Source organism: Cetorhinus maximus, chromosome 17, assembly GCF_964194155.1.
Source record: "Cetorhinus maximus chromosome 17, sCetMax3.hap1.1, whole genome shotgun sequence".
Taxonomy (NCBI): Eukaryota; Metazoa; Chordata; class Chondrichthyes; order Lamniformes; family Cetorhinidae; genus Cetorhinus; species Cetorhinus maximus.
In genome coordinates this window covers 33,788,762-33,815,880 of record NC_135895.1, presented here as the reverse complement: position 1 = coordinate 33,815,880, position 27,119 = coordinate 33,788,762, and the positions used below count along the sequence as shown (strand labels likewise).

The window sequence follows — 27,119 nt, the reverse complement described above, 5'->3', positions numbered from 1 at the left end:
AAATAGCTTTTTAAAAAAAAAAAATACTGTTCCCCATCCCATTTTGAACTTTTCCTGTACATCTGCGAGGATAGCAAACTGCATTACAAACTAGTTAGAAAGGAGAGTAGGAGTTGAGGGCAGTTTCTTTTTTAAAAGAGTGGGTTATGTTGTCCCAGACGGTTCACTATGGATGTTGGCATCGACGGTGTGGTGCTGATATTTGCAGAAGATGCCAAAATAGAAGGTATTGTCAATTCTTTAGAGGACGAAAGGAAGCTGCAAAGGGATAATGACAAGGTTGGGAAATGGTCAAACAATTGTCAATCGGAATTCTATGTTAGTAAATGAGAGGTGATGCAAATTAGTTTATTCAAAAAGCAGCAACTTTATTCTGAATACAACTGGACTTGATGCTGTGGAAGAGCAGAAGGATTTAGGTTGCAAACATGTAGGATGTTGAAGGCAGTTAATAAAGCCGTTAAAAAAGACTATGGAATTCTAGCTTTTATCATGAGGTATAAAATATAGAAGCTAAGAAGTAATGATGAACCTATGTATATGAAAAAATGTCTCAGCTGGAGTACTATGTTCCACATTGGGCATCACACTATAGAAAAAATATTGAGGATTTGAGTGCGTACAAATCAGATTAACTAGGATACCACCTAACATGAGGAAATGCAAATGCAAAGAAAGATTTGAGAAATTGAATATTTTTTTCATTAGGACAATGTAAATTACAGGTCAGCAATCTAATATATTTAAAATTATGAACAAATGGGAACAGTGTAGGTGGAAGCACACTGTTTTCAATAGTTGCAGACACTCAAACAAGGGGTCTTAGGTACGACATTAAATGTACAAGGAGCTTCCAGGGCCATTGATTGAAACAAAAATGATGTCAATATTCAAGATGAAATTGGGTAGGTGGATGAAAGAAAAGTGAATGAAAGGCTATGAGAACAGGGTGAGTAAATATTATTAGATCTGTTTGTCATGTGGAGGGCAAATACTAGCCCAGACTTGTTGGGCTGAATGGTCCCATTTCTGATTCAAAAATTTCTATTCATACTAGCTAGTGTGACTCCCAATGAGGTTTCATTAGAAGCGGGAATAATTATGTGGCTTACAGAAACTGAAATTCCAACCACGAAACTCAATAATTAGAAAGAGTGTAATGATTCTATACAGGTCAGACTCTGCCTGGAGAATCTCCTGTGCCCAATGCATATGGAAGTGAAAAAAGTTGGAAATTTAAAGAAAGGGTTAATTTTCAGAGATGGAGATTTCAATTTAAAATATTTGGGTAGCACTTTCTTCAAAGAAGTGCTCCATTAAGTTATTGCACAGACATTTAAAATAATCAAACACATTTAGTCGCATGGCAGCTCAGTCGCTTTTTTTGTGCTGCAAACTACTAGTTCACATCTGTGGTTTTCCCCATACAATCAGTCTTGCAATATCATTTGAAGAAATAACAAAGGAGCAATAAAGAAAATGCAAAGGATATGGTTTGTATGGATTTTCAAAAAGCACGTAAGAGACTTATGGTGAGGATTAAAGCACATTACAATATATGAAATATGACAATTTAGAAGATATAGAAGGTTGCAGGGCAGAAAGCAGAGGTTAGGAGGTAAAAGAATATTCCTTGGAGTGGAAAGATTCAGTAAGTGGTATTTCACGGGGCTCTGTTTTGAAGCTGCACTAATTTACTATGTATATAAATGGTCTGGACTTAGTAATTGAGGGATCAATGTCAGAATTTGCTGATAGCACAAAATTGAAAGGTACAGCAAATTGTGACAAGGATGATAAAAGACTTCAGGAAGACATGGCCTAGCAGGCTGAGGATAAAGATGATGGACATGATTCACAGTGGAGAAATGTGAAGTACATTTTGGAAGCAAGAATTCAGAAAAGAAATGTACTTTTAAAAGGTAGGATTTTAAATGAGAGTAGAGGAGCCTGGTTGTGCAGATAGCCAGGTCATTGAAAATGGCAATACAAGCAGATGAGACCATAAATTTGACAAACGGAATCCTTGGTCGTGTGTTTAACAGCATTGAATAGAAAAGCAAGAAAATAATGTTGCATTTGTACAAGTCTATTTTGATTGTGGTTGGAGCATTGTGTATAATTTTGGACACCCCATAATAGGACTGGTATAAAGCCAATGGAAAATGTGTTGCCAGGATTGAGGATTACAGTTATGAAGGAAGAGTTAAGAAGATGGGTGTCTTAGCCACAGCTGATGACATTAAGTGTTGCCTAATTGTAATCTTCAAGATTATAAACTGTTCAATAAAGTCAATGGTAATAGATTGCTTTCATAGACAGGTGATGGTGAGAGCACAAATTAAGGTAATCACAAAAGGAACAGAAAAGATTAAAATTCTCATTATTCAATCATGCCTTTTCGATTTATATTATTTACTTAACATTTATTTTAACCCCCTTTTTTCATTGCGGCACTTTTTTATTATTTAAAACCAAAATCTTGTCTATATGGAACTTCACTGTTCTTTCCCATTTTGAGTGGAATTCACACCAGTAAAACTTGATCCCCAGTCAACTGAAAAGCAGCTCCAAAAATTGGTATCCAACCACTGCAGAGACTGAACAATGCAGTTTTACCTGATCATGTCACTGGAGTGACCAGGTGAAAATAAGTGCTTTTATTCCCAAGGCGCCATGTAAAAGTTGAAAGAGCCACATGAGAACGCCTTTGTAACCTTCAGATCTGGGGGTTACTAGTGTTTAAAAGTCATTTGAATCCAAAGGTTGTGATCTACCTTCTTCCTTGATAAAGTTTTCTAATATACTTAAAGATGCCAAATATTTGCATGAAAAATACCCACTCGGTTATTCATTATATTCTCAATTTATTTTTAGACAGAGACCAAACTAATATGCATTGTTTTTCTGCTTGAGACCCTAATGTATTTTTTCCATCCTATGATATATTTTACATAAATTCAACCTGTTTAATCACAAAGCTATTTCTGCAATGAGGTGGTTGTTGTTTTGGTTGTACCGAGATCTGCCTTAACACCAATCCAGATCTTTGGTGTGGTTATATGCCTATACTTGAACATGTTGTTACTTTGTCCTTCTTGACCTGTCTGCAGCATTTGACACAGTTGACCACATCATCCTCCTCCAATGCCTCTCCACTGTTATCCAGCTGGGTGGGACTGCGCTCACCTGGTTCCATTCTTGTCTACCAGAGAATCACTCGCAATGGCTTCTCTTTCTTCTTCTGCACAGTTACCTCTGGTGTCCGCCAAAGATCGATCCTTGGCCCGCTCTTATTTCTCATCTACATGCTGCCCCTCAGTGATCTTATTAGAAAGCTCAGCGTTCGTTTTCACATGTATAATTATGACACCCAGCTCGACCTCACCACCACCTCTCTTGACTCCATTGCTGATAAATTTTCAGACTGCTTATCCAACATCCAGTACTAGATGAACAAAAATTTTCTCCAATTTAAATATTGGGCAGACTGAAGCCATTATCGTTTGTCCCCACTCCAAACTCTGTTCCTAAATTACTGACTCCATCCCTCTCCCTGACAACAGTCTGAGATTAAACCAATTTGTTTGCAGCCTTGGTGTCAGGGATGAGCATCTTACCTCATCTGTGCCCTCACTAAGACCACCTATTTCCACCTCCATAACTTCCCACTTGTCTCAGCTCATCTGCTGCTGAAACCCTCATTCGTTTCTTCATTGTCTCGAGACCCAGTGGCTCCAATGCATTCCCGGCTGGTCTCTCAAATTCTATCCTCTGTAAACTTGAGTAGCCTCCCTGCACCTCTGTCCTTTAAGACAATCCTTAAAACCTACCTCTTTGACACAGCTTTTGTTCATCTGACCTAATGTCATCTTATGTTGCTTGGTGTCATATTTTGTTTTATAATGTTCCTGTGAAGCATTTTGAGACATTCCATTACGTTAAAGGCACTATATAAATATAAGTTATTGTACTGTACAGTCATTGAATCAGTGCAAATCCAACCTGTAACAGTGCTTTATAGCAGTACAGACTATGCTTTGTTGTATCAAATTAACACAAGATGAGCCTACAGTGTATTCTGCACTGGACATGGATTTTGACAGATAAGACTTCAAGAAAAATAGATAGATCCAATTTTAAAATGAAGTATTTATTTAATTTATATTGTCTTCCCCCTTTATTGTAGAAAACCCTCAAGGTTTAGGTGTATAACTTTAATGCTTGACAGCGTTGTAATACGTTACTGACTATCTGTTGTAAAATCTTTATAAAATGTGAAAATGGCTGATAAACTGCAGTGTAATAAAACTTTTTAAATAACCTTTGTAGAATTGCAAGGCATCGATTGTCTCTTTGTGAATGTATTAAGTTAGAAAAGTGCTGATAGCAACTTCTGGGATCAACCATGAAAACAACATTTTTAATTTTATTTCTGATTGCCATTATTTGCACTGTTTTTTTTCGTCCTTGGTCTTTTGGGGCCTCTTCCATCTTTCCATTCTACATATAAACACTTTCATCAAAATTATGGTATTTTATATCACCCAAGTTTGGACTGAATATTGATGGAATCTTATTCCCGAAAGCAGCATATTCTTTGTTTCTGAAATGTGATGTGAGGACGTGCATCAAAGTTAGCTGCTTATGAGATTTCCCTCCTGCATGTTAACAATTCATTACCATTAGAACAAGTTAATTGTTGGGATCCCCATTTATGGCTCAGTGCTATGCCTGTTCTAGTCCTTACTTTTACAGACCATGAAGAACCCTGGATCAATCTTGCATCTGTGCTGAATTAACTAATACTGGGGGACACTTTTTTTTTAAAGCTTTAATGAGGCAAAATTCATAGAAATTTCCTTTTCAAAAAACACCCAGAGAGAGTTTGAGTATGAGAGAGAAAAAGATGTGCTTTGACTAAACATCTGATGTAGCCTTTTTTTTGTTATATAAAACTTAGAAAGTGAGAGTGAGGGGGAGATGAGGGAACTCTTGCTTTCCTGCACCACTGCCACAACTGAGCATAAGTTGCATTCTAACACGGCTGAATAACAACTTGACACAAATTTGTTCTCCCCTATTGAACAAGAGACTCTGCATATTCAGCACCCAAGCTTTTCAACCCCACAGCCAGCAGGATTTCTCAATCTTTCAACCAACACCACACTGAGCACCATTTAGGAGCCATTACTGACCCTTTTCCCCACCAACAAGCAAAATGGTAGCCCACAACACTCTCACCCATTGAAGTAGAAGCACCAAACAGCATTTTCCTTCCTCCCCTCCCCTATCCATGTCTTCTGCTCTCCCCCTCCCCATAACTTTGCTTTTCCTTTACCCTTTTCTTTCCTTTCCACTTCCCCACCTTCACCCCCTCTCTCTCTCTCTCTCTCTCTCTCTCTCATGCCACCCTGCCTCCCCTCACTCTGCATTCCCTCCTCCTCTCCTCCCTTCTCCATCCTTCACTCCACCTCCTTTCTTCACCACTCTTCCAGTTGCCTCCTGTTTTGTCTTGATCTGAATAGTTCCCTTGCTCTTTATATGTTTATATATTAGAAAGATATAGATAGATATATACAGCAAATGTTCAAACCCGCCACCTGCTTCCCATGACTGGTCAACACCAAGTGCCAGGCAGCATTTAATAAACTAACTAAAAACAGTCAACTGCTATAGGCAAATAAGTGCCTGTAAGAGGATAGTAGGATCCTTGATGGACAAAATGCCATCAAAAGGCAGATCCTTGAATTAAGAACAGCATCCAAGTCTACAAGCTGTGAGGCAGTGACAAGTTAATAGAAGAGCAAAAGCAAACAGTGCAAAACACAACATCAGGGCTCAAGCCCCTCTACATCTGATTGTGCTTTAAGGTCCACTTCTCAAAGTCATTTTTTTCAAATATTTCTGTGTGATATGAAAGCTTGCATTAAGTTCATGAAATATAATTAAAAGTGTTTTTTGCTATTATACTTTTACTAAAAAACTGGAAAAGAAACTAGAAAGGTAACTAGATGACTTTTGAGAAAAGCATTTGGAGGTCATCTGGAAAGATCACATTCCCAATGAGATACTATATGGAGACTTGGACAGATTGACAATGGTAATAAAATAATAAAGGTTGAAACTTGGTGGCTATTTCTCCAGAGCAAGAAAAAATGAACTGGTTTTGAGCTTTTAGTCTGGAAAACAAAATGTGGCAACAAAAAGGGTTGTCAGGATACAGAAATTTGCCATAGAAAAGCTACAATCATGCATGGGATACAGAAATTCCTGGAGATGACGTGCTGCAAGAATAAGTGCTTCGTGGGCAGCTTTTAGTGCACGTTTTAATTATAATGCTTGATATTGTTTTCTTCCTCCTGTTCTCTGTGCTGATGGGCCACATTCCACAGTGTGCCCAATTCCTATGTTACAGTGCACGTTGCTTGACAAAGCAGTGATTGAAATGCCTCATCACTGAAAATTGTCTCCTCCTTTTTCAGGTGCACTGTGGGTGTGCATTGTATTGAATCCTCACTGCAAACCAGACGAGAAAGTCTCCTGGCTCCGACAGCTGAAGAAGTGGAATGACATGGATGTCTGTCCTCTGGAAGATGGAAACTACGGCAACGAGTTACCTAACATCACCAATGCCCTTCCTCAAAGCTCCAATCAGAATCAAGGTAAGGGCTGCACCACATGGTGTAAGGGGGCCTTCTGTTTTCACTTTGTGGACGTTGAAAACTATGATAGTTCTGAACCTCTTGGAATGATCATTTTATTTCTCAGGAATGTCAATTCACATAAATAATAGCATAGAAAAGAAGATGCCTGGAAGCAAATTAGAAGGCTATTACTCAGAGCTTTGATAACATGGTGATAGTAAACTGCAAATACCTTACTAGCTTTGGAGTCAAATCAAATACTACACATAAACCTCACTGACCTACAATCATACTTTTGTTATTTTAATTTTTTAAGCCTTGTTTATTTGATGGCCTCTTTTGTTTCGAGAATCATTGCAGAGCAAGCCTGCTGAGATTATGTTAGGCATGGGATATTGTTTGGCACTCAAAATGGGTTTTCCTTTTGTTGAATTGGGTGTTGGTGGGGGTTGTATTTTGTGCAGAAATTGGGTAAATAACAATCTGTGCAGTGTCAGTAGAGAACCAAGGAATTCCTTCCACTCTTAACAGCCTTGTAACTTGATCACAAGTTTAACGTTTTAGCAACAGAAAGAAGGAATTTAGAATTATTTCAGAAAATCAGGTACTTCAATCTTACTAGAGAAAATGAGATGTTAATAAAATAGCCCCAGATACATCCTCGATCTGTGTTGCATGTCCTTGAAAAAAATCTCACATTGAAATAATGATTAGTAGGAAATATTAATTTATGGCAAATACACAGATATTAATTTAAAGTTAAAATAGAATTCCCTAATGTCAGTCATGCTGTTATAAAACGCTTTACATGAAAATTTGAAACGTTTTATTAACTAGTATAACCAGTAAAGCTTAAGGGGGAAGTCTAAGCAACCTTCACAAATTTGTACCAGTTAAAATGTATTTTGACTAAATTTGTTTTCCTTTGAACCCATATCTTTTTTCCCCCATTCTGCATCTTTTAGACTTAGACATTTGCTGCTAGTAACCTGAATTGGAAGAAATATTGAGGACAATGCTGAAGAATCTCATTCTATCTATAAAAATATAGAGGGCATCATCCTCTGCATGTATGTTTAGGTTCTTTTAGTGGTTAAATTTGTGCAAATTGCACATTTTTAAAGTTGAGACATGTAAATTGTCTATTGCCTATTTTGTCAAGGTAATTTATTGCCAGGGAAAGCTTAAGTAACAGGTTAGATGAAATTGTGTAAACTGAAGGTCTTAACGACAGAGAATGAGCCATTTGACCTTTAAAGAGTCTAACATAATTTCTGCTGATAAATTGTGGAATATGAAGCATAATCCTAAAGAGGTCCAAAAGTGGAAAGTTAAATTATTGGCTTACATAGAATTTTATAGGACAGAAACAGGCCATTTGTTCCAACAGGCCTATGCTAGTGTTCATGCTCCATATGATCCCTTAACAAAATACCCTTATCATCTGAATATTAGCATCACTGGGCTCAAGGTAGTTGGCATAGTTGTTTGTAGAACTGTTGATGCTGACGCCAACAAAATAAATGGTTTTCAATGGCCTGAAAGAGGTGGACTGACTGCAAGTAGCACAAAACCAAGCTCACAAGAATACACCTCAAATGGAGTTGTGTAACCAGAGAAAATGCTGACTGCAATGGAAAGGAGAGTGGTCTTCATCTTTAATCATTTAATAGATCAGGACAGTTCTTTGGCTGATTACTTGGGTAAGTTAATTTTCAAAAATCTGCGTATATGTGTATTTTATATCTTGTAATTGATTATACACCATTTGGAACATGGTAATATGAGCTAAATTAATATGGATGCCAGTTTTACTTAGTTTATTATACCATAAATACTGCATAATATCCATTGTGCTCTTGCATCTGTATTCCAGAAATTTGGCGCTCAAAGTCTTATGTGGCACCCTTTTAAAATAAATTGTCCTCAGATGAAGCATGATACGAAGTAATTCATAATTTCTGCATTTTGACCACAACGGATTTGTCTAAATCAATAATTGGTGGAAGAACCAATATGCTTGAAAAGGAAGATACTTCAGACATTTCAGCAGAGACGGGATGGAAGCTGCGCGCACTAGCAAAGCACAAGAAGAATAGCATTGGCATTTGAGGAGGCCATCTAATAAAAGCCTGAGGTCATCCAAAGAGCTACTTAAAACTCATTGTTATCTCTGATAGGATATCAGCCGTAAGGGTTAGGAATCTTCATTTATCCAATCCAGATCTGGAAGGAAATGAACTTGTAGTGGGGGAAATTGTTCCAAAGAGTCGAAAAATATTGCAGTACAGTTTGCTTTACATAAGCTGCATGATATAATTTCACCTTTTGTATTAGCAATCTTCACATAGCTACTCATGGAGATTGACAACACCAGTAGTCTGCACAGTCACCTCTCCACAAATCAGGGAAGTCATTCAAAAGATACGTTCATGCTCTGTAGCTTTGTATAGGTTCCAACAGGTGGCATCATATTTATCCTGCCCAGCTTTAATTAATCTTTTCCCGACCAAGGGAGATCTCTGCACCTATGCACTTATACATGTATCAGCATGGATCTCTCGCTGGCATTCCAACCAGCAGGCAAGACTACCGACACCTCAACAAGAATCCGCTCTTTGTGTTGGAACCCCACCCCCAGTATATTAAAACACTCCTTGTCCTAAAGATAGTGCCAGTTATCACTTGCTATTAACATTATAGCAGACAAAATAATATGCTAACAAAGTCAAGAAATCTAATAGACTTGTGGGACATCATGGGATCCCTTCAATAAAAAGTTGTTGCAGAAGTTGGGCAGGAAAAAAAAACTTCTATTAAATTAATCCACCCATTGTAATTGACTTAATCCACTACTTCAGTCAGTACATACTAATCTGAAAAAAAAGGCATGCTGTTGAAGCTTTTCATTTTGCACTCATCAGGACGGATTCATAAGAATACCAATTATAAAGGGGGCAACAATTTGTACAGCATGAGAAGAGAGTGCTGATTGGTTGGCAAGTGGACTCTGATTGGTAGAGGTGTTGCCGTGGAGAATACACCAGGAAAATTTAACTACCAAGCTTTTCCTTTAGTTCAAATCAGGCAGGTCAACTCTGGTCAAGTCATTGCTGTGGGGAATGAATCAGGGAATGGCTGTGCCCCAGGGTTTTGTTTAGCGAAAAAGGTGCAACGCGTGGACATGCTCCTTCTGTCTGCAAGGGACAGGGCCCTGTGTGTGAATATATGTAGCTTCTAGCATGCATAACAGAGCTACTGTGGGCCCGACTGATAAATCTTTATCAACTTGTTTTTTTCAGCAATACTCAAGTTCTGTGCTACCAAGCAGCCGCATACTAATCTAAAACTGGGGTTAAATTGTATGCAGGCAATACAGATTTGTAATCACTTTAACTATTAGCAATATTGCAGTTAATTATTTGGTGGTATTGCAGCGTTTTAGTTGATTTCAGCAGCAGTCATTTAACCCAGGAATGCATAAGTGATCTCATCATATTAATCCAGTTTACTCATTTCCTTTGCACAATCCATCTCAATAACTACTTCCAACCAATTTTAATCTCAACAATATCTCCTCTACCTATCATTACAAATATTAAAATAACTTGCAGAAAACAACATTGAGAATGCTGTAGTTAATCATTCTTTTTTACAGCTGTTTTAAAATAAATAACACAATTCACTTTTATAAGAACCAGTGGTTATTCAATTAATTGTGAATGTACGGAAATGACTACAAAGCTGTAGAATAACTTAATAATCCACCTCTACTTGTGTGATTGTTTGACTTCTACAAGGAACTTAGTGAAGATAACTGTATAACTATTATCACTAATATAACTTGTGCATAGATTTCCTCTTGAGTAATTAAAGGTTCCATGCTTTGGGATTGGCAGTCTTTTCCTTGCCAATTACAAAATCAGCTTCACTTACAGTTTCCACTTGGAGTTCAGTAAACAGACAATTTTGGGTATCATCAGGTTATTTTTAATGACTTGATTCTATTTTTAAAATCTCCAATCAGTCTGTAAGTAATGGTCCATAATGCGTGCTGGGGGAAGGGGCCAGTGGAGAATGGAAATCTGAGACCAAGTTCCATTCCAAGGAAAGAATAAGTTTGGGATGATGCTTCAATATGTCTACTCAACATAGATATCCTGAATTAGCTGCATATTGTTACATAGATTTTTTTGCAAGGGCTGGGATTTTCCGTGCCCGCTGGCGTCGGGCGTGGTCGGTGACCTGAGTGGACAATATGGTGGGAAGGCTAAAAATCAGGGTCTCAATGTTGTGAAACTAGTTTGCAATCGTCTATTCCACCTGATAATGGCGAGCCGTGTTCCCCACCATTGGACGTCAGGAATCTCATTATAATACATCAGCATACCATTATAAGGCCAGTCTGCCAGACTCATTCCCCCCTCCTCCCCCAAGCTGGATCATCTGCCCACAGTGGTGGGAAAACACGTCGATGTGTTTCACAACAGCATCTATAAGGCGTGCACTTGCGGGCTGCACTTTGCTCGGGACTTCAAGGTGTTTTTTTACCCACCTTGCTTCGGTCAGCACTCGCAGTCATCTGTGCCAGGCTTCACAGACAGCACCACATCACTTTTAGGGAGGCTTACTGGTAGGTCTCTACCTACCAGATCAGCCATATGTGGGGGGCTTTACAATGGCTGCAGGGCTAAGGCTTGCTTGGGGAAGGGGGAGAAGTAGCCTCTGGCAAGGGAAGAGGCTGCAGGATGAGAGCTGTACTGGGGAAGGAGGGTATTCCAGGGTGTGTATATGGGGGCACATGTTGATATGTGTGAGTGGCCTCAAGATGGTGAGGGCTGATGAGGCAGTCTCCAGAGGAGGTGAGGCCAGATAGACATGTGAGGGTATGTGTGTGAGAATGGGTGGTGATATCCATTGAGCTGGCAGTGAGTGAGATGCCAGTGAATGTATGATGGGCTTGAATGTGATGTTAGAGTGGTGAGATAGTTGCCTTATCCTGGCTGCACAGATGAGATCAATCTTACCTCTATCTGCACTGGATGGCCATCCTCTTCTGTGCAACATTGGCACTGATCACCACTGTCATTGCCTACCATACTGGAGTGGTAATGTAGCTGTCCCTCTTGCGGCCTGAGCGGGGGTAGGGGACATCACAGCAGGCCTCCACAGCATTCAAAAGGTGTTCGAGGGCTGCAGTCTTCTTCCCTTCTGGGGCTATGTCTTCTTTGCTGCAGTCCTGGGCTGGAAGCACTGAGCACGGCTGTACTTTAAATGTGGTGCCTGGCATCATGAAGTGGGCGAGGTGATGGCATGGCGGGCAAATGAGAACCTGCCGGCCATGGAAAAGCCATGTTTCCCAGGAATGCACAAGTAATGCAGCGGGTTTAGGATGATACGGTGTGAAAACCCGCCATCATGGCTGGTGGGTAAAACATCCATTTTACCCGCCCACTACCGCATTTAGTGCAAATCTGGGACGATTCCGCCCATGGAGATTATGCTCATCAAGAAGAAGGATGTCTGTCATTGCAAGGAAGTAGAAATTCTCTTCTGCTTTTATCACCTAGTGTCAACATTAAAGTCAGGTAAAGCACAGACAACTATAGAGTGAAGCTACCTTTTGCACAGTCCCATAACAGAAAATCACCACATAGTACACTAACATGATTTTTTCCCCACTTCCCAGATCAGAAATCCTTACTACTTTTAAGAAAACAAGGGACAATTTTGTTCTGTGTGTCCATACCCATCAGATCTGGGTTGACTTTATCTAAACTAATTTCGCATGGGAAAAAGATGGGAACTCTTGCATCCCATCGTCAGAAATAGTATAAAATAGTGATGGAAACTGTCATTTATAATCCATTTAGTCCTGCTAAGTTATGAAAAAGTTAAATAATTGTTGCAGGCTAAGTAATAACTCAGGCTAAGTACCCAGTTAAGATGCTGAACTGTAGAGTTACCTTACTGTTTAAAGTTTCTAAGACAATTGTTTGGATATAAAATTCAGTCTCCTTCCTGGACAAAAGTCAGCATGTTGTCTCCAAAGATCTAATGTATTCTGTGCGCATCTTGCTTCATAGTCTTTTATGACTAAATTTCTGTGCGTTCATTTTCTAATACTCGCCACCACTGCCCCATTTGACTCTCTATGCTAACATGATTGATGCTTGCATTATGATATGCATTCCTGACTTCATTATTAAACTGTTTTCCATTGAGTTGAAATGTTGCTGTCTTCTAAATATGGTAAATGCTATTTGTCTACTGTACTCAACTTTCCTCATGCATACCATTAACATGTGGTATGAGTTGCTATTGTTAATGATTTGGGCTTGTATGTCCAGATGTTGAGTTGCTAATCTCTCTAATGGTCAGTGTCTCATTCCAAGACTAGAGAGTCAATGCTTTTTATTTTTTTCTCCATCTACTCCACTAGGAAAACTATAAGTGAGTAACAGCACACCACTATTCGCACCTACTAGGGATTATGGAACAGAATTTATAGAGGTCAATTTGCTGCCCTTTATGTTGGGGAATTTGGAGGATAACCAAAAATTACAACACGTTAGCAGAACTTTCAGTCCTGAGTATTATAAATGCAACTCTTCCTTTTTTTTTAAAATAAAGACTTCAAATGGTGTTCAACATGGAGCAGTACTGATTGATCAGCTGAGGTGGGGGGGAGTATTCGATGGTAATGAGCAGGAGGTTTCCTTGCCCATGTTTGACCTGATGCCATGAGACTTCATAGGGTCTGGAGTCGATGTTGAGGACTCCCAGGGCAACACCCTCCTGACTGTATACCACTGTGCTACCACTTCTGTTGGGTCTGTTTTGTCAGTGGGACAGGACATACACAGGGATGGTGACAGTAGGGTCTGGGACATTGTCTGTATAAATGATTCTGTGAGAGTATGATTTTGTCAGGCTGTTGCTTGACTAGCTTGTGAAATAGATCTCCAAACTTTGGCACAAATCTCCAGTTATTATTAAGGATTGCAGGGTTGACTAGGCTGGGTGTGCCAATGATGTTTCAGGCACCTAGGTTGATGCCAGGTGGTCTTTCCAATTTCATTCCTTTCAGACTTGTAGCGCTGATACAATGGAGTGGCTTGCTAGGCCATTTCAGAGGGTAGTTAAGAGTCAACCACATTGCTGTGGGTTTGGAGTCACAAGTAGGCCAGACCAGGTGAGGATGGCAGATTTCCTTCCCTAAAGGGCACTGGTGGACCAGATGGGTTTTTCCAAAAATCAATAATGGTTTCAGGTCACTATTACTGAGACCAGCTTTTAATTCTAGATTTATTCATAGAATTTAAATTCCACCAGCTGCCATGGTGGGATTTGCACCCCTGTCCCCAGAGCATTAGCCTGGGCCTCTGGATAGCTAGTCTAGTGTCATTATCATTACATCACTGCCCCTATAACAAGATTGTCATCCTAGTCCCGCTGAAATTTATATATCACGCATTAGTTGTCTCACTTTTGTCACTAATTGATGCAAGCAGGATAAAGAAAAATAGTATATAATGCTGAGTGCTAAATGCATAACATCATGCTTTTAGAATCTGCATCTCTTGTTGGAGTCAAGTCAGTGACTAGAGATTTTTTGAGTATAAATTTTAAAATGTTGTTGGGAAAATCATATGTCTCTCATGGCTTGTGTGTTCCAATATGATAGTGGTGATTAACATTAGAACCATCATTAGTACCTTTTCCTCCTTTATTCCGACAAAGCACTTGTTCTTTATCGTTTAAACTGCATAGGCTGGATTTTACATGCCCACGCCGGGTGTGTTTCCAGCTGGGGTGCACATAAAATATATTGGGTGGCTCACCCACTACCTTCCCACCCAACCCCAAGCTGACCTCCATAATACGATAATACGAAATCAGCCTACCCACCACATGTAAATAAATAATTTAAGGTTATTCAGGCTTGTTAGCAATCCTATTGATCAGGATAATATGCTGCCCATGCCATAATACGGTGAGTGTGGGCAGGCTGTTTTTTGTGGCCTAGATGAAAAGGAGCAGTAAAGGAAGTGGGGGATACCACATTTGGGGGAGTGCACTGTATGCATCAGGGGCATCCCCCCCAAGATGTCACCCGCACCCCCACCCAACTTCCTTCATTGCGACCTGACGTCGAAAATCTGCGACTCCTCTTTGGGTTATCGGATCTCTCCCCACCCTAAAAGCCAAGAACTTGCCTATCTCTGGCAGCCATGGTTCTCCTTTGTGGTCCTTCTTGCAGCCCCAGCAGGGCTGGGGCGACTAGGCCAGCAGCTGTCAGACGTGGGACTTTCTCACACTGGGTATTTCCCACCACTGAGCGTTATGTCTTCGGGGCAGGGCGCTTTCCGAGGTGTTGGCTGTTGGCTGACTTTCCTTCCACTGGGGTGAGGAGTCTGCCCCCTCCCCATGAAAAAAAAATACTCCTCATGGAGTGCTTTCTAACTGAAACTCGGTACTTGAAGCTTCCATTTTCTTTCCATAATTAATCTACAGTGTATTTTAGACAACTTGGAAAGAAGGATTTGTGTTTTTTTTAAAAAGGCAATAATACGTAATTTAATTGTGCAGCTGCTTTCTTTTGGGTGCAGTTAACCATCCGTTAGGTGACTTCTTAGTCAGTCGCTATGACTGTTGCATCATTAGAAGTTTCCATTCCATTCTCCCTGAAAATGTCTGCTGCCTGTGCCAGATATTCCAGATAAACTTTAAAATATCTCATTTAAAATGCACTCTTTGTGGGCATTAATTTTTCCCCTTTTCTCTTGTCTGATCTTCCTTTTGATCGAAGCTGTCCCCAGTTCAAGGGGGCAGCCTCAGCACATAGGTTATCCACTGAGGTCCTTGATAGTAGAATGGGGTTATTCTCAAATTTACTTCCTTACTCGATGCTTAGTCTCTGCACAGTGTTGCTTCCCCATGTAATTGTTTTGGAGTATTTTATCAACAACTTTGTTGAAATGCTTAAAATAAAAGCAACTGTTTCTGCTTAAATGGCCAATAGAGATACAAGTGGGCAAGTTGCTGGAGGATGAACAGGTTCAAGGGGCTGCATGGCCTACTTATGTTCCTAGGTTGCTGAATTGGACTTGGTATGAAAAAACTTAGTTAACATCAATATAGGTATAATCATCAATTCAACATTATTTCTGCTTCATCTGTGCATTTTAATTAACCTTCCTCTCACAAATTTGCAAACCACAAATTGCTCAGGCTTTATGTGATCGCCACTTACTGTTCAAACAACTTGCTGAGTTAGAGTATAAATAGAGTGATACTAATATTGTTACACTCTCCCCAATCTAACCCATTTCTTGTAAATATAGTTGCTGATCAACCTTAATCCCGACTCAGAATAGCCACTGTACTATTGAGATTTTTTTCATTTCCCACATCATCTTTCCTTGTGGCCTGTCTAAATAAAGTTGCCAAATTAAGGATGTTATACACCTTTGCTCACGCGGAACTAGATTGAGAACTGCTTTCGTATTTCACATTGGACCCTACAGCCAGAAAAAAAGACTTTCAACCCATTGGTCTAGCATAGGTTTGAACCCAGGTTCCAAAGATGAAACAATGCTGCGCTAATCAACATGGACATCAAATCCTATTAGTTTTTATGCTTTCATGGGATGCAAGCGTCTGCTCATCCCTAATTACTCTTGATAAGATACTGGTGGTCTGCTGCCCTGAACCTCTGCAGCCCATCTGGTATAGGTACATCCACAGTGTTGTTAGGAAGGGAGTTCCAAATTTCTTGACCCAGCGACAGTGGAGGAACGGCAATATAGTTCTTAGTAAGGACAGCATGTGGCTTGGAGGGGAATTTGCAGCTGGTGATGTTCCCATGTGTTTACTACTCTTGTCCTTCTAGGTGGTAGATTTCCCGGATTTGGAAGGTGCTGTTGAAGTTAGCTTGGTGACTATTTTGTTTTCAGCTTACTCCTAAAAGCTCATGCAGGGTATATAGTTTGATGAATACATGGGTGGCCTGCCTTTGTGTTAATGTTTGTTGCTAAATTATTCGGAAGGAATCACAGAGGAGTCCAATAATGTATTTGCCAAACATCTTAGCAGGAGAGATTGTTGGATTGCAATCAGGAGCAGCAGCAATAGCTACTTAACAACCCACCCATCCCTATCCTTATTTAGCTCAGGATGCTGACCTCACCCTCTGACCAAAATCAGTTAACTCACCTGAGACCAGGATCCCAATACTCATGGATAGACAGGGAACAGATGTAGCAGCTGTATAAGGGGTTCCTGAATGCCTAGTTAAATTTAAAGCAGGATCTGATGTAAATATTTTGGCTCGGATTTTCATGGAGTCATGGAAAATGGAAACTCTGTGGACCTTCAAAAATGGACGGCGGGACCGGATTCGGAGTCCACGCCATTTCTGATGGATCCCATTTTCACATGTAAGGGAAAAGGGATTGCGCATGATGCACATGAAGGAAACCCAAACTCAGCAGGGCTATTTGAGTTCAGTGCTGAGTTTAACCAGACCCCATTTTTGCTGTAGAAAGGGCCTTGGCCCACAGTGTGGGAGTTAGGAATTTTTAGAGTAGTCGCAAATGCTCTTGAACGGCATACAAAGTCTGTAGAACTGTCAAGCTGTGAAGTTATTTGAATCCCCATCCCTTTAAAAAAATAAAATAGCCTGATGTGTCAGTGAGATGTAAAAGAAAAAAATACTGAAGATGTGAACTTATTTAAATCCACATCCCTTTAATTTTTTTTTTAAAAAGGCTGCCTGTCAATAAGAGTATTAAAAATTCTGTTCTAGCAGTTACAATAACTGTTTGTTGATATTACTCCAAGGACTATCGTTATGTCATTATTAATGCTTAGCTGCTTTCCACAACCTATCATTATCTCAGTAGGGATCCTGAGTTCTCAGTTTGATAGACCGCTCAAAGAGGATATTAAAGGATTACCTGCCTTTGATGTGTGGTTATGAATACAAGTCTTTTTAAGGGATTAAGTACTTGAGGGGATTTAAATGTTTTTAATGGGCTTTCATGAATGGGAATTTTTAAAAATTATAGTAAAGGCTGTAATAGCTATTTAGACCTTAATTTTTTTTCATCTCAGCATGGTTCCTAAAGTCTGCCCATGGTGGATACTGGGTGTGTTGGCATGGAGCATGTAAGATCAAAGGGTTTTGGATGTGGGAGCATGAGTAGGCACAAAGTTGCATTGTTGTTATGGGGGCTTTAAGGGACCATTAGTTGGCATCAAGTTGGCATGGGGGCTACAAGGGTCCAAGAGGGTAGCTGGGGGCATTAGGTTGGCATGGGGCATGGAGATGGCATGGGGAGTTGGTGGCCATGGGGTGTGAGGGCTAGAGGGCCTAAAATTTAAGGAAACAAAACATCCCAGTGGCCAGATATGGGCCTCATCAGCCCTGTAGATGCCTCCAATCTGCCTCTGGGGGCAGCAGGTCCGACTCCACCTTGCACCCCTGAGGCAGGTGCAGTGAATCAGGAGTGAAAATCTGGGCCTTTGTCTCCATATCCCAGCTGGCAGCATTCCAGTTTGAGAGGCTGCCCAGGATTGGGTTTCCCATTTTTGAATTTTTAGTCCCCTTCCACCTTCGGAATCTTAAACTTCCTCCCAGTTTTTATTTTACTTTTTAGCTTTTCACTTCAGAAAGAAATGTATGTTGGTTAATGAATGATGAATGATCAGAGTAGTGGTAAGTTTATCAATATAGCTCGTGTCTGGCTGACTAAGCGTGTGATATATTGGGGCTACTTAAAGATTACCTTGTATACCCGATTCTACCAAGATTAAATTTGCCCAAACACTGTATAAAATTAACTTTTTAAAGGTTGTTAGTGAAGTTGCGTGAGCTAGTAGCATGGTTGGTCTGCCATTGCTGTAATGGCATGCTTGCATTTTATACTAGCATTGGTTGTAATCTTTAAAAATTCCTAGATTCTGCAAAGGCCCTAGTGGATTGGAAAATCACAAATGTAACTCCTCCATTCAAGAAAGGAGGGAGTCAGAAATCAGGAAACTGCAGGCCAGTTAGCCTAATACCTGTCATTGGGAAGATGCTGGAACCGTTATTAAGTAAGTGGTAGCAAGACATTAAGAAACTAACAGGAAACAGAGAATCAGGATAAAGTGGTCATTTTCAGGTTCGCAAACTGTGACTAGTGGAATGCCACCAGGATCAGTGCTGGGGCCTCAACTATTTTTGCAATCTATATTAATGACTTGGATAAAGGGACTGAGTGCATTGTAGTCAAATTTGTTGATGACACAAAGATAGATGGGAACGCAAGCTGTGAGGAGGACACAAAGGCCCAGATTTTCACCATGACGGAGGGAGAGCCTCTCAGTCGTGGTGAAAATGGCAGAAGTGCCTGAAAATCATAATTCCTGCCCCCGAGCATGACACTTCCCATTTTCGTGGGGCAGGAATGGGCCTGGGTCAGGATTCGTGAATGCACATTTTGTGGAGACAGCTGCCCTGAGAAATAAGCAGCTGCCTCCACTCATGTGATTTTGGCGTGAGAGGTGCCTGAATCCCGACGTGTGGAGATTAGACCAGGTAGGAGCAGGTCTGAACCTTGTGGATTTGTTTTGATAGCCAAGATACTCCTTTCAAGAGTTGAGACATCCCTTTGGATCTGGTGCTGGGACACCTTTCGGGCAGGTCAGGTGCCCTTTGGAAGTGTTAAAATTAGGCGTGAATGTGTGTAAGAAGTGCATAAACTCATTAACTGTCAAGCTCATTGGAATTGTCAACAGACCTGTTAAAAGCACCTGTCAAGAGGGCCAATCAAAAATTGTCAAGAGAACCTGTCAAGAGGACCTATCAAAGGGAGCTGTCAAGGCATTTAAAAGTCCTGCCCTTTAAATCTTTGAAAGAAATGTGGGGAGTGTTTTAAAAAAAGTCATTGCTTGTTATTTGACTCTGTCTGTTGACATAAGCCTGAGGGCTCCCGTTACTGGATTACTATTGCATGACTGATTTCACACCATCCATTGTCACAGTAAGCAGCCTGCCACTTCAATTTGACATCTACAAATGGTTTACAGACTTTTTGAAGTGGGACTATGAATTCCAATGCTTGCTGTTATAAAGGATCATGCACTTGAATGAAATGTTTGTTTTTATAAGGCTTTATGTACTTGAAGAATGTAAATGAAGCAAATGGGTTTTTATAAATGAGATTGGGCTTTTTCCAATATAGTGAAGTCTGCAACAGACATTTAGAACTTCATTTTAAGGAACTTTATTTATCTCATCTCTGCATGTGTCCTGAGGTCTGTTCATGATGGATACTAGGTGAGTTGGCATGGTAAGTGTAAGAGCAAAGAGTGGTGGGTGGGGCCATGGGTTGGCCTAAGTTGGCACAGGGACAATAAAGGGCCATGGGGTGGATACAGGGGCATAAGTTTGCATGCAGGGTATGAAGGGGCCATGGATGGCAGGTGCAGAGGCACATATTGTCATAGAGGGTATCAGGTGTTATGGGGGTGGGTATGGGGATGAGGTGACATGTGCTGGCATGGATGGGGCATGGGTATGTGTGAGGGGATGTGATGTGTGAAAGCTGGAGCGATGTTTTATGTTTTCTTTCCTTCCGCCCAACCCTCCTTTGCACCACATCCTGCTCACTGCTTCTGGGGTTGCCTACTCCTGGACTGAAAATCAGAGATGTGGCCAGCCATTTTTAAAAGTTGGGTTCGTGGAGCTCGGAATTCTCTAAGCACTGCACACCTGATTTGCGAACAAAAATCCAGGCCAAAGGTTCAGCAAAGGGATATAGATAAAGCGAGTAGCAAAAATTTGTTAGATGAAGTATAATGTGAGGAAAAATGTGGGGCTGTCCACTTTGGTAGGAAGAATAGAAAAGAAAAACATAATTTAAATGGAGAGCGACAAGAAAATGCTGTGGTACAGAGAAATCTGGGTATCCTCATACATGAAACACAAAGTTAGCATGCAAATAAGCAAGTAATTAAGAAGGAAAGTGGAATTTTGGCCTTTATTGCAAGGAGAATGAAGTATAAAAGTAGGGAAGTCTTGCTACAACTATAGGACGATTTTGGTCTCTATTTTTTAAGGAGGGATATACTTGCATTGGAGGCAGTTCAGAGAAGGTTCACCAAATTGATTCCTAGGATAAAGGAGTTGTGAGGAAAGGTTGGGCGTATACTCATCAGAATTTAGAAGAGTGAGAGGTGATTTTATTGAAATGTAAAATTCTGAGGGGGGGTTGACAGTATAGATAGTGAATGTTGCCCCCAGTGGTGGAATCTGGAACTAAGGGCAATAGTTTCAGAATAAGGGGTTGGCCATTTAAAACGGACATAAAGTGGAATTTCTTCTCTAAGGGTCATGAATCATTGAAATTCTCTTCCATAGAGACCTCTGGAGGTTGGGTCATTGAATATATTCAAGGCTGAGACATTGAATATATTCAAGGCTGAGAGAGATTTTTGAACTATAGGTGAGTTAAGGGTTATGGGGAACAGGGAGGAAAGTGAACCTGAGGCCAAGATCGGATCAGCCATGATCTTCTTGAATGGCAAAGAGCCTCAAGGGGCCAAATGGCTTACTTGTGCTCCTGTTTCTTATGTTCTTGTGTACACATGTAGCTCAAAACTAGGATATTGAACAATTATTGATGCAAATTATGGCATTCTGCTGGCCAGTGATGCAGAAGAAGGTTTCAAGCTGCTGCTGTCGTTTTAGACAGTACTCCTTGTAAGCTGCATATAGTAACTTTTTCCCACAATATTTTCTCCTAACAGAGTCTTTAGCTAGGCCACGGCGGACAGTTTTCACACGTGCAATGGAGGCTTGTGATCTACACTGGCAGGATAGTCATCTTCAGCGTATTATTAGCAGCGATTTTTATGCGTCACCCTCTTACCAGAGAGAGAGTGAGAGCCTCCTTTTCAACACACATGGGCAGCCTCTGTGGTTAGGTAACGTATAAAATTTACTTTGCTTTTAAAGTCTTTTCCTTGCTCTTAACTCCTCCCCCCCCCTCACAAAAATGCCCTAATACTAATTCCTCTCCAAACTGTTCTGATACTCGTAGAACATGTTCCCACTGCCTGTGCCAGGGTGGACGCCCTACGTTCCCATGGTTATCCTAAAGAAGCTCTCCGGTTAGCTGTTGCAATCATCAATACGCTCCGTCTACAGCAGCAACGACAGCTAGAAATCTATAAACATCAAAAGAAAGGTGAGTCTTGTGAAACGTTTCACAAAGCAGTTACTTATAAGACAGGTTTCATGTGTAAGTAACTTGCCATAAATGGAACAAAAAGCAAGAGCCGTGGATGCTGGAAATCTCAAACCAAAACAAAAAAATACTAAAAACTCTCAGCAGGTCAGCCAGCATCTGTGGAGAGAACAGATGAGCTAAAATTTTGGTTGTGGGTTTTACTCTTAGTCGAGTGCCACATCTAAATTTTCAACTTTTCTGTGTTCTCCTCAGATATTGGCTGACCCGCTGAGAGTTTCCAGAATTTTCTGTTCTATATTGGAATTTGGAGCTGAGTGGGGAAAAATAAGGTAGAATCCACCAGCCTGGAGATTTAAGTTAAGTTCATAGTGATGGCAATGAGTCTGGAAAGTCCCCTTCATGTGTAGTTGTCGAGCTTCTTTTTGGAAGGGTCTTGTTGAGGAAGCTTTAACTTTTGCATGCAAAAATTTGAGTATTCACTAGCATTTCAGAATTTTGATAAGTTTTTTTATGTGTACTTCGCATTGTGTAACCTGAAAATTTGTTGGTGTTTGGCAATGCAGAGAAGAAGCATTAGCAGTATTCTCCTCTCAACCATCCTTAGCCCCATCTAGATGGATGCAGAGCTAACTGCTGCCTTTGACACTGCTAATCAGATGTTCTCCTGCAGAGCCAATCTTCACAGTACCATACATTCCTGTTATCAGTCTCTACACCTTTTCAAACTCTCCTTCTATGGCTGCAGATTCATTTCAAAGGCACGCTTGTAATATATTACATATTCTATGTAAGTTGCAAACTCCTTGGAATATAGGAACAGGAATAGTTCCTCAAGCCTTTTCCACCATTCAGTGCGATCATGGCTGATCTGTGACCTAACTCCATATATATGTATTTGCTCCGTATCCCTTAGTATCTTTGGTTAACAGAAACCTATCAATCTCAGATTTAATATTAATAATTGACCCAGCATTAGCTGCCATTTGTGGAAGAGTGTTCAAAAGTTTTACCATCCTTTGTGTTAGAAATGTTTCTTGACTTAACCCCTGAAAGATCTGGTTCTAATTTTAGACTATGCTATCCTCAACCTAGATTCTCCAACCAGCAGAAATAGCTTCTCTCTTTCTACCTATCAATTCCCCTTAATATCTTGAAAACTTTGATCAAATTAACCCTAATTCTAAGGAGTACAATACTAGTTTGTGTAATTGCTCCTTGTAAGTTAATGCTTGGAGTCCAGATATCATTCTAATAAATCTATGTTACGCTACCTCCAAGGGAAATATATCCATACTAAGGTGTAATGGTCAGAACTGAACTGTATTTTCGGTTTGGTATAACCAGGGTTTTGTATAGTTGCAGCATGACTTCTAACCTCTTGATGTCTAGCTCTCTACATATAAAGGCCAGCATTCCATTAGCCCTTTTAATTTTTTATTTATACCTGTACATAACATTTTAATCTACCTACATAAACTCCTAAGTTTCTTTGGTCCTCCGCTGTTTCTAAATTTCCACCACTTAGAAAATACTCTGATCTATCATTTTTAGCTCCAAAGTGGATGACCTTACCCTTGCCTATATTTAAATCTATTTGCTACAGTTTTTCCCATTCAACTTAATCTATTAACATCTCTATGTAATTTTCCGTCTATACTGTTTACAATGCCATCTTTCTTTGCGTCATCAGCAAACTTGGATATCTGACTTTCTATCCCATCATCTAACTCGTTAATAAATACAGTGAAATGTTAAGGCACCCTGTGGGACACTACTAGTCACATCATGGCAATTAGAGCACCAGCCTATTATCCCTGTCACTCTGCCAATCTTGTAACTAATAATTTTCCTCAATTCCATCAGCTTTAGCTAACAGATTCTTAATTGAATGTCTTCTGAAAGTCCAAGTAAATAACATCCATAGACACCCCCCTGTCCACCACCTTAGCCACCTCTTCAAAAAATTCAACAGGCTCATCAGGCTACACTTTACAAATCTATGCGGACTCTCTCTGATCAGCTAAAAAATTTTTAAGGTGCCCAGTCACTCCATCCTTAATTATAGACTCTAGTGATTTCCTGATGACAGATGTTAAGCCAACCAGTCTGTAATTCCATGGTTTTCTTCTCTCACCTTTCTTAAATAACAGAGTGATATGTACAATTTTACAATCCAAAGGAACGGTTCCTGAATCGAGAGAGCTTTGGAAGGTTATAGTTGGGGCATCAATTTACTGAAATGTTCTTACCTACCTCCTTTAAAGCCCTTTAATGAAAGCCATCTGATCTTGGGGTATTGTCACTCTTTAGTACCTTTATTTTCTTAATTACTGTTAACTTGCTTATGTTAAGTTTGGTGAGTCACCGTCAGTGATTCAATATTAGTTTACCAGGGGTGTCCAACATATTATCCTCTTCCTCTACTGCAGATACTGATGCAAAGTAATTACTGCTTCCATATTTTTTATATGTATGTGTATATATATATATATATATATATATATATATGTCACCATTGTTAGATTTTAAGAGGCCCACATTGCTTTTAACCACCGTCCTTTTCTTAATATAATTGTAATTTTTGGTTTTGTGTTGATTTTGAGATCCAGTGTAAGTTTCTTTTCATAATCCTTTTTTATAGCTCTTAGTATATTTTGTCATCCTTTTCTGTTCTCTGTTTGTCTCTCATTCACTGGAATCTTTGCTTTTTTTTTTGCATTTTATATGCTTTTTCTTTTAGTTTTATTTTGTCCCTTACCTCTTTAAATATCCATAGACTTTGTTGGCAATTAGAGTTCTTGCCCACTTGGGTATACCTGCTTCTGCATCACTACATTCTTTTTTGAACACCTCCACTGTTCTGTCATTTTACCCATTAGCAGATCTACTCAGTTTATTGTGGACAATCTCTGACCTCATTGCAGCCTTGGTTCAAGCATGGACAAAATAACTGAACTCCAATGGTGAGGTGAGAGTGACTGCCCTTGACATCAAGGCAGCATTTGACAGAGTGTGGCATCAAGGAGCCCGGGCAAAACTGGTGTTAATGGGAATCAGGGGGAAAACTCTGCTGGATGGAGTCATACCTAGCACAAAGGAAGATGGTTGTGGTTGATAGAGGTCAATCATTTCATTTCCAGGACATCACTGCAGGAGTTCCTCAGGGTAGTGACCTAGGGCCAGCCATCTTTAGCTGCTTCATCAATGACCTTCCTTCCATCATAAGGTCAGAAGTGGGGATGTTCGCTGATGATCGGGCAATGTTCAGCCCCACTCGCGACTCCTCAGATACCGAAGCAGTCCAATGTCCAGGCTTCGACTGACAAGTGGCAAGTAACATTTGCACTACACAAGTGCCAGGCACTGACCATCTCCAACAAGGGAGAATCTAACTGTTGCCCCTTGACATTCAATGGCATTACCAATACTGAATCCCCCACTATCAACATCCTGGAGGTTACCATTGACCAGAAAATGAACTGGTCTAGCCACCTAAGTACTGTGGCTACAAGAGCAAGTCAGAGCTAGGAATCCTGCCATGAGTAACTCACCACGTGACTCCCCAAAGCCTGTCTGCCATCTGCAAGGCACAAGTCAGGAGTGTGATGGAACACTCTCCACTTCCCTGGTTGAGTGCAGCTCCCACAACACTCAAGAAGCTTGACACCATCCAGGACAAAGCAGCCCACTTGATTGGCACCACATCCACAGACATTTACTCCCTCCACCACCGACGTGCAGTGGCAGCAGTGTGTACCATCTACAAGATGCATTGCAGGAACTCACCAAGGCTGTTTAGACAGCACCTTCCAATCCACTGACCTCTACCATTTAGAAGGACAAGGGCAGGAGACACATGGGGCAGAATTTTATGCCAGCGGGATTTTATGGTCCTGCCAAAGTCAGTGGGCTTTTGAATGGCTCACTGTATGGCGCTGCCCCCACTGCGATGGGGTTCATAAAACTCCACCCATGGGAACACCACCACCTGGAAGTTCCCCTCCAAGCCACTCATCATCCTGACTTGGAAATGTATCATCATTGCTACGCTGTCGCTGGGTCAAAATACTGGAATTCCCTCCCTAACAGCACTGTGGGTGCACCTACACCACATGGAATGCAATGGTTCAAGCAGGCACCTCAGCACCAGCTTCACAAGGGCAATTAGGGATAGGCAATAAATGCTGTCCCAGCCACATCCCATGAGTGAACAAAAAAAACAATCATCCCATTGACATTGGCCTTGTGTTATGACACAGCCAATGGTAAATGCTGAGCTGCTCAAATCCCAAAGGGAAACTTGAAACAAATGCCACAACTGTTTTTCAATTTGTATAAATTTCAAGACGCGTGCCATGAATTCAGTGATAATAAGACCACCGAGTATTATAGGTTTCTTACAAAACTAAATTAACCCTTTAGTAATAGAAGAAATTATTTTAAGTACACACATAGATCTACAAATTACTACTATGATAACTTCTAATCCCCTAATTAATCTAACTCCCAGTTACATTTTCGTTAAGGCAACGGTAAGGCACAGATTTTAAAAGACCCTGGCAAAGAAACATGATACCCTGAATAATCCAATTCAAAGTGAGTTTCCTTAACTTCAGTTCTTTGTAGACAGCAGCTTGAGGCGTAGATGCTGGAGGCTTTTCACATGTTTTAAATCTTAGAATTCCTTCCCTTGCACACAGCCTTCTCTCCTTTAACCGTTTTTTCCCTCTGAATGTAAATTCCCAATGTTCAATTTGGACTTTACCTCTCTAATAATACAAATCTCTCATAGTACCAATTTTACCAGTAATCTTTGGGAAAAATAAACACACTGGGCAGAATTTTACCTTGATGGGCGGGTGGGCCCCACCCAGCAGGTGGGCAGCCGATCGCTGCCACCAAAACGGGCCCCACAGCCATTTTAAGTGGGCGGGCCAATTAAGGCCCGCCTAGCGGGCCGCCTGGCGGGAAGCGCTATGCGCTTCCTGTGGGGGGGGTGGGATTCCCCAACTGTCAGAGTGCACTCTTTCGCGCATGAGGCCTCAGGGAGATCGCTGAAAGGCTGGCAAATATAAAAAAAAACAATAAAAAATTCATTAATATGTCCCCCTCATGTGAAAATGTCAACAATAGGTATACCGTTTTGGATACTGTTGGTGGGGACGACCTACCAGGGACAAGTTGTAGTGGTCGCGTCTCTGGCACCGAGACTGGACCCTCAGCTCAGAAA

At 40.6% G+C, this 27,119-nt stretch overlaps 1 protein-coding gene across 5 annotated transcripts in view; it reads left to right on the top strand.

The window, feature by feature from the left end:
• LOC144692310 (zinc finger SWIM domain-containing protein 5) overlaps window positions 1–27,119 on the top strand; it is a 248,934-nt gene that overhangs the window by 198,984 nt on the left and 22,831 nt on the right. For all 5 annotated transcript variants that reach the window (XM_078560963.1, XM_078560964.1, XM_078560966.1 and 2 more), the window contains 3 exons: window positions 6,486–6,665; window positions 21,447–21,623; window positions 21,740–21,886. In XM_078560963.1, the coding sequence (XP_078417089.1) occupies window positions 6,486–6,665; window positions 21,447–21,623; window positions 21,740–21,886 (504 nt within the window). The remainder of the gene's footprint in view (window positions 1–6,485; window positions 6,666–21,446; window positions 21,624–21,739; window positions 21,887–27,119) is intronic.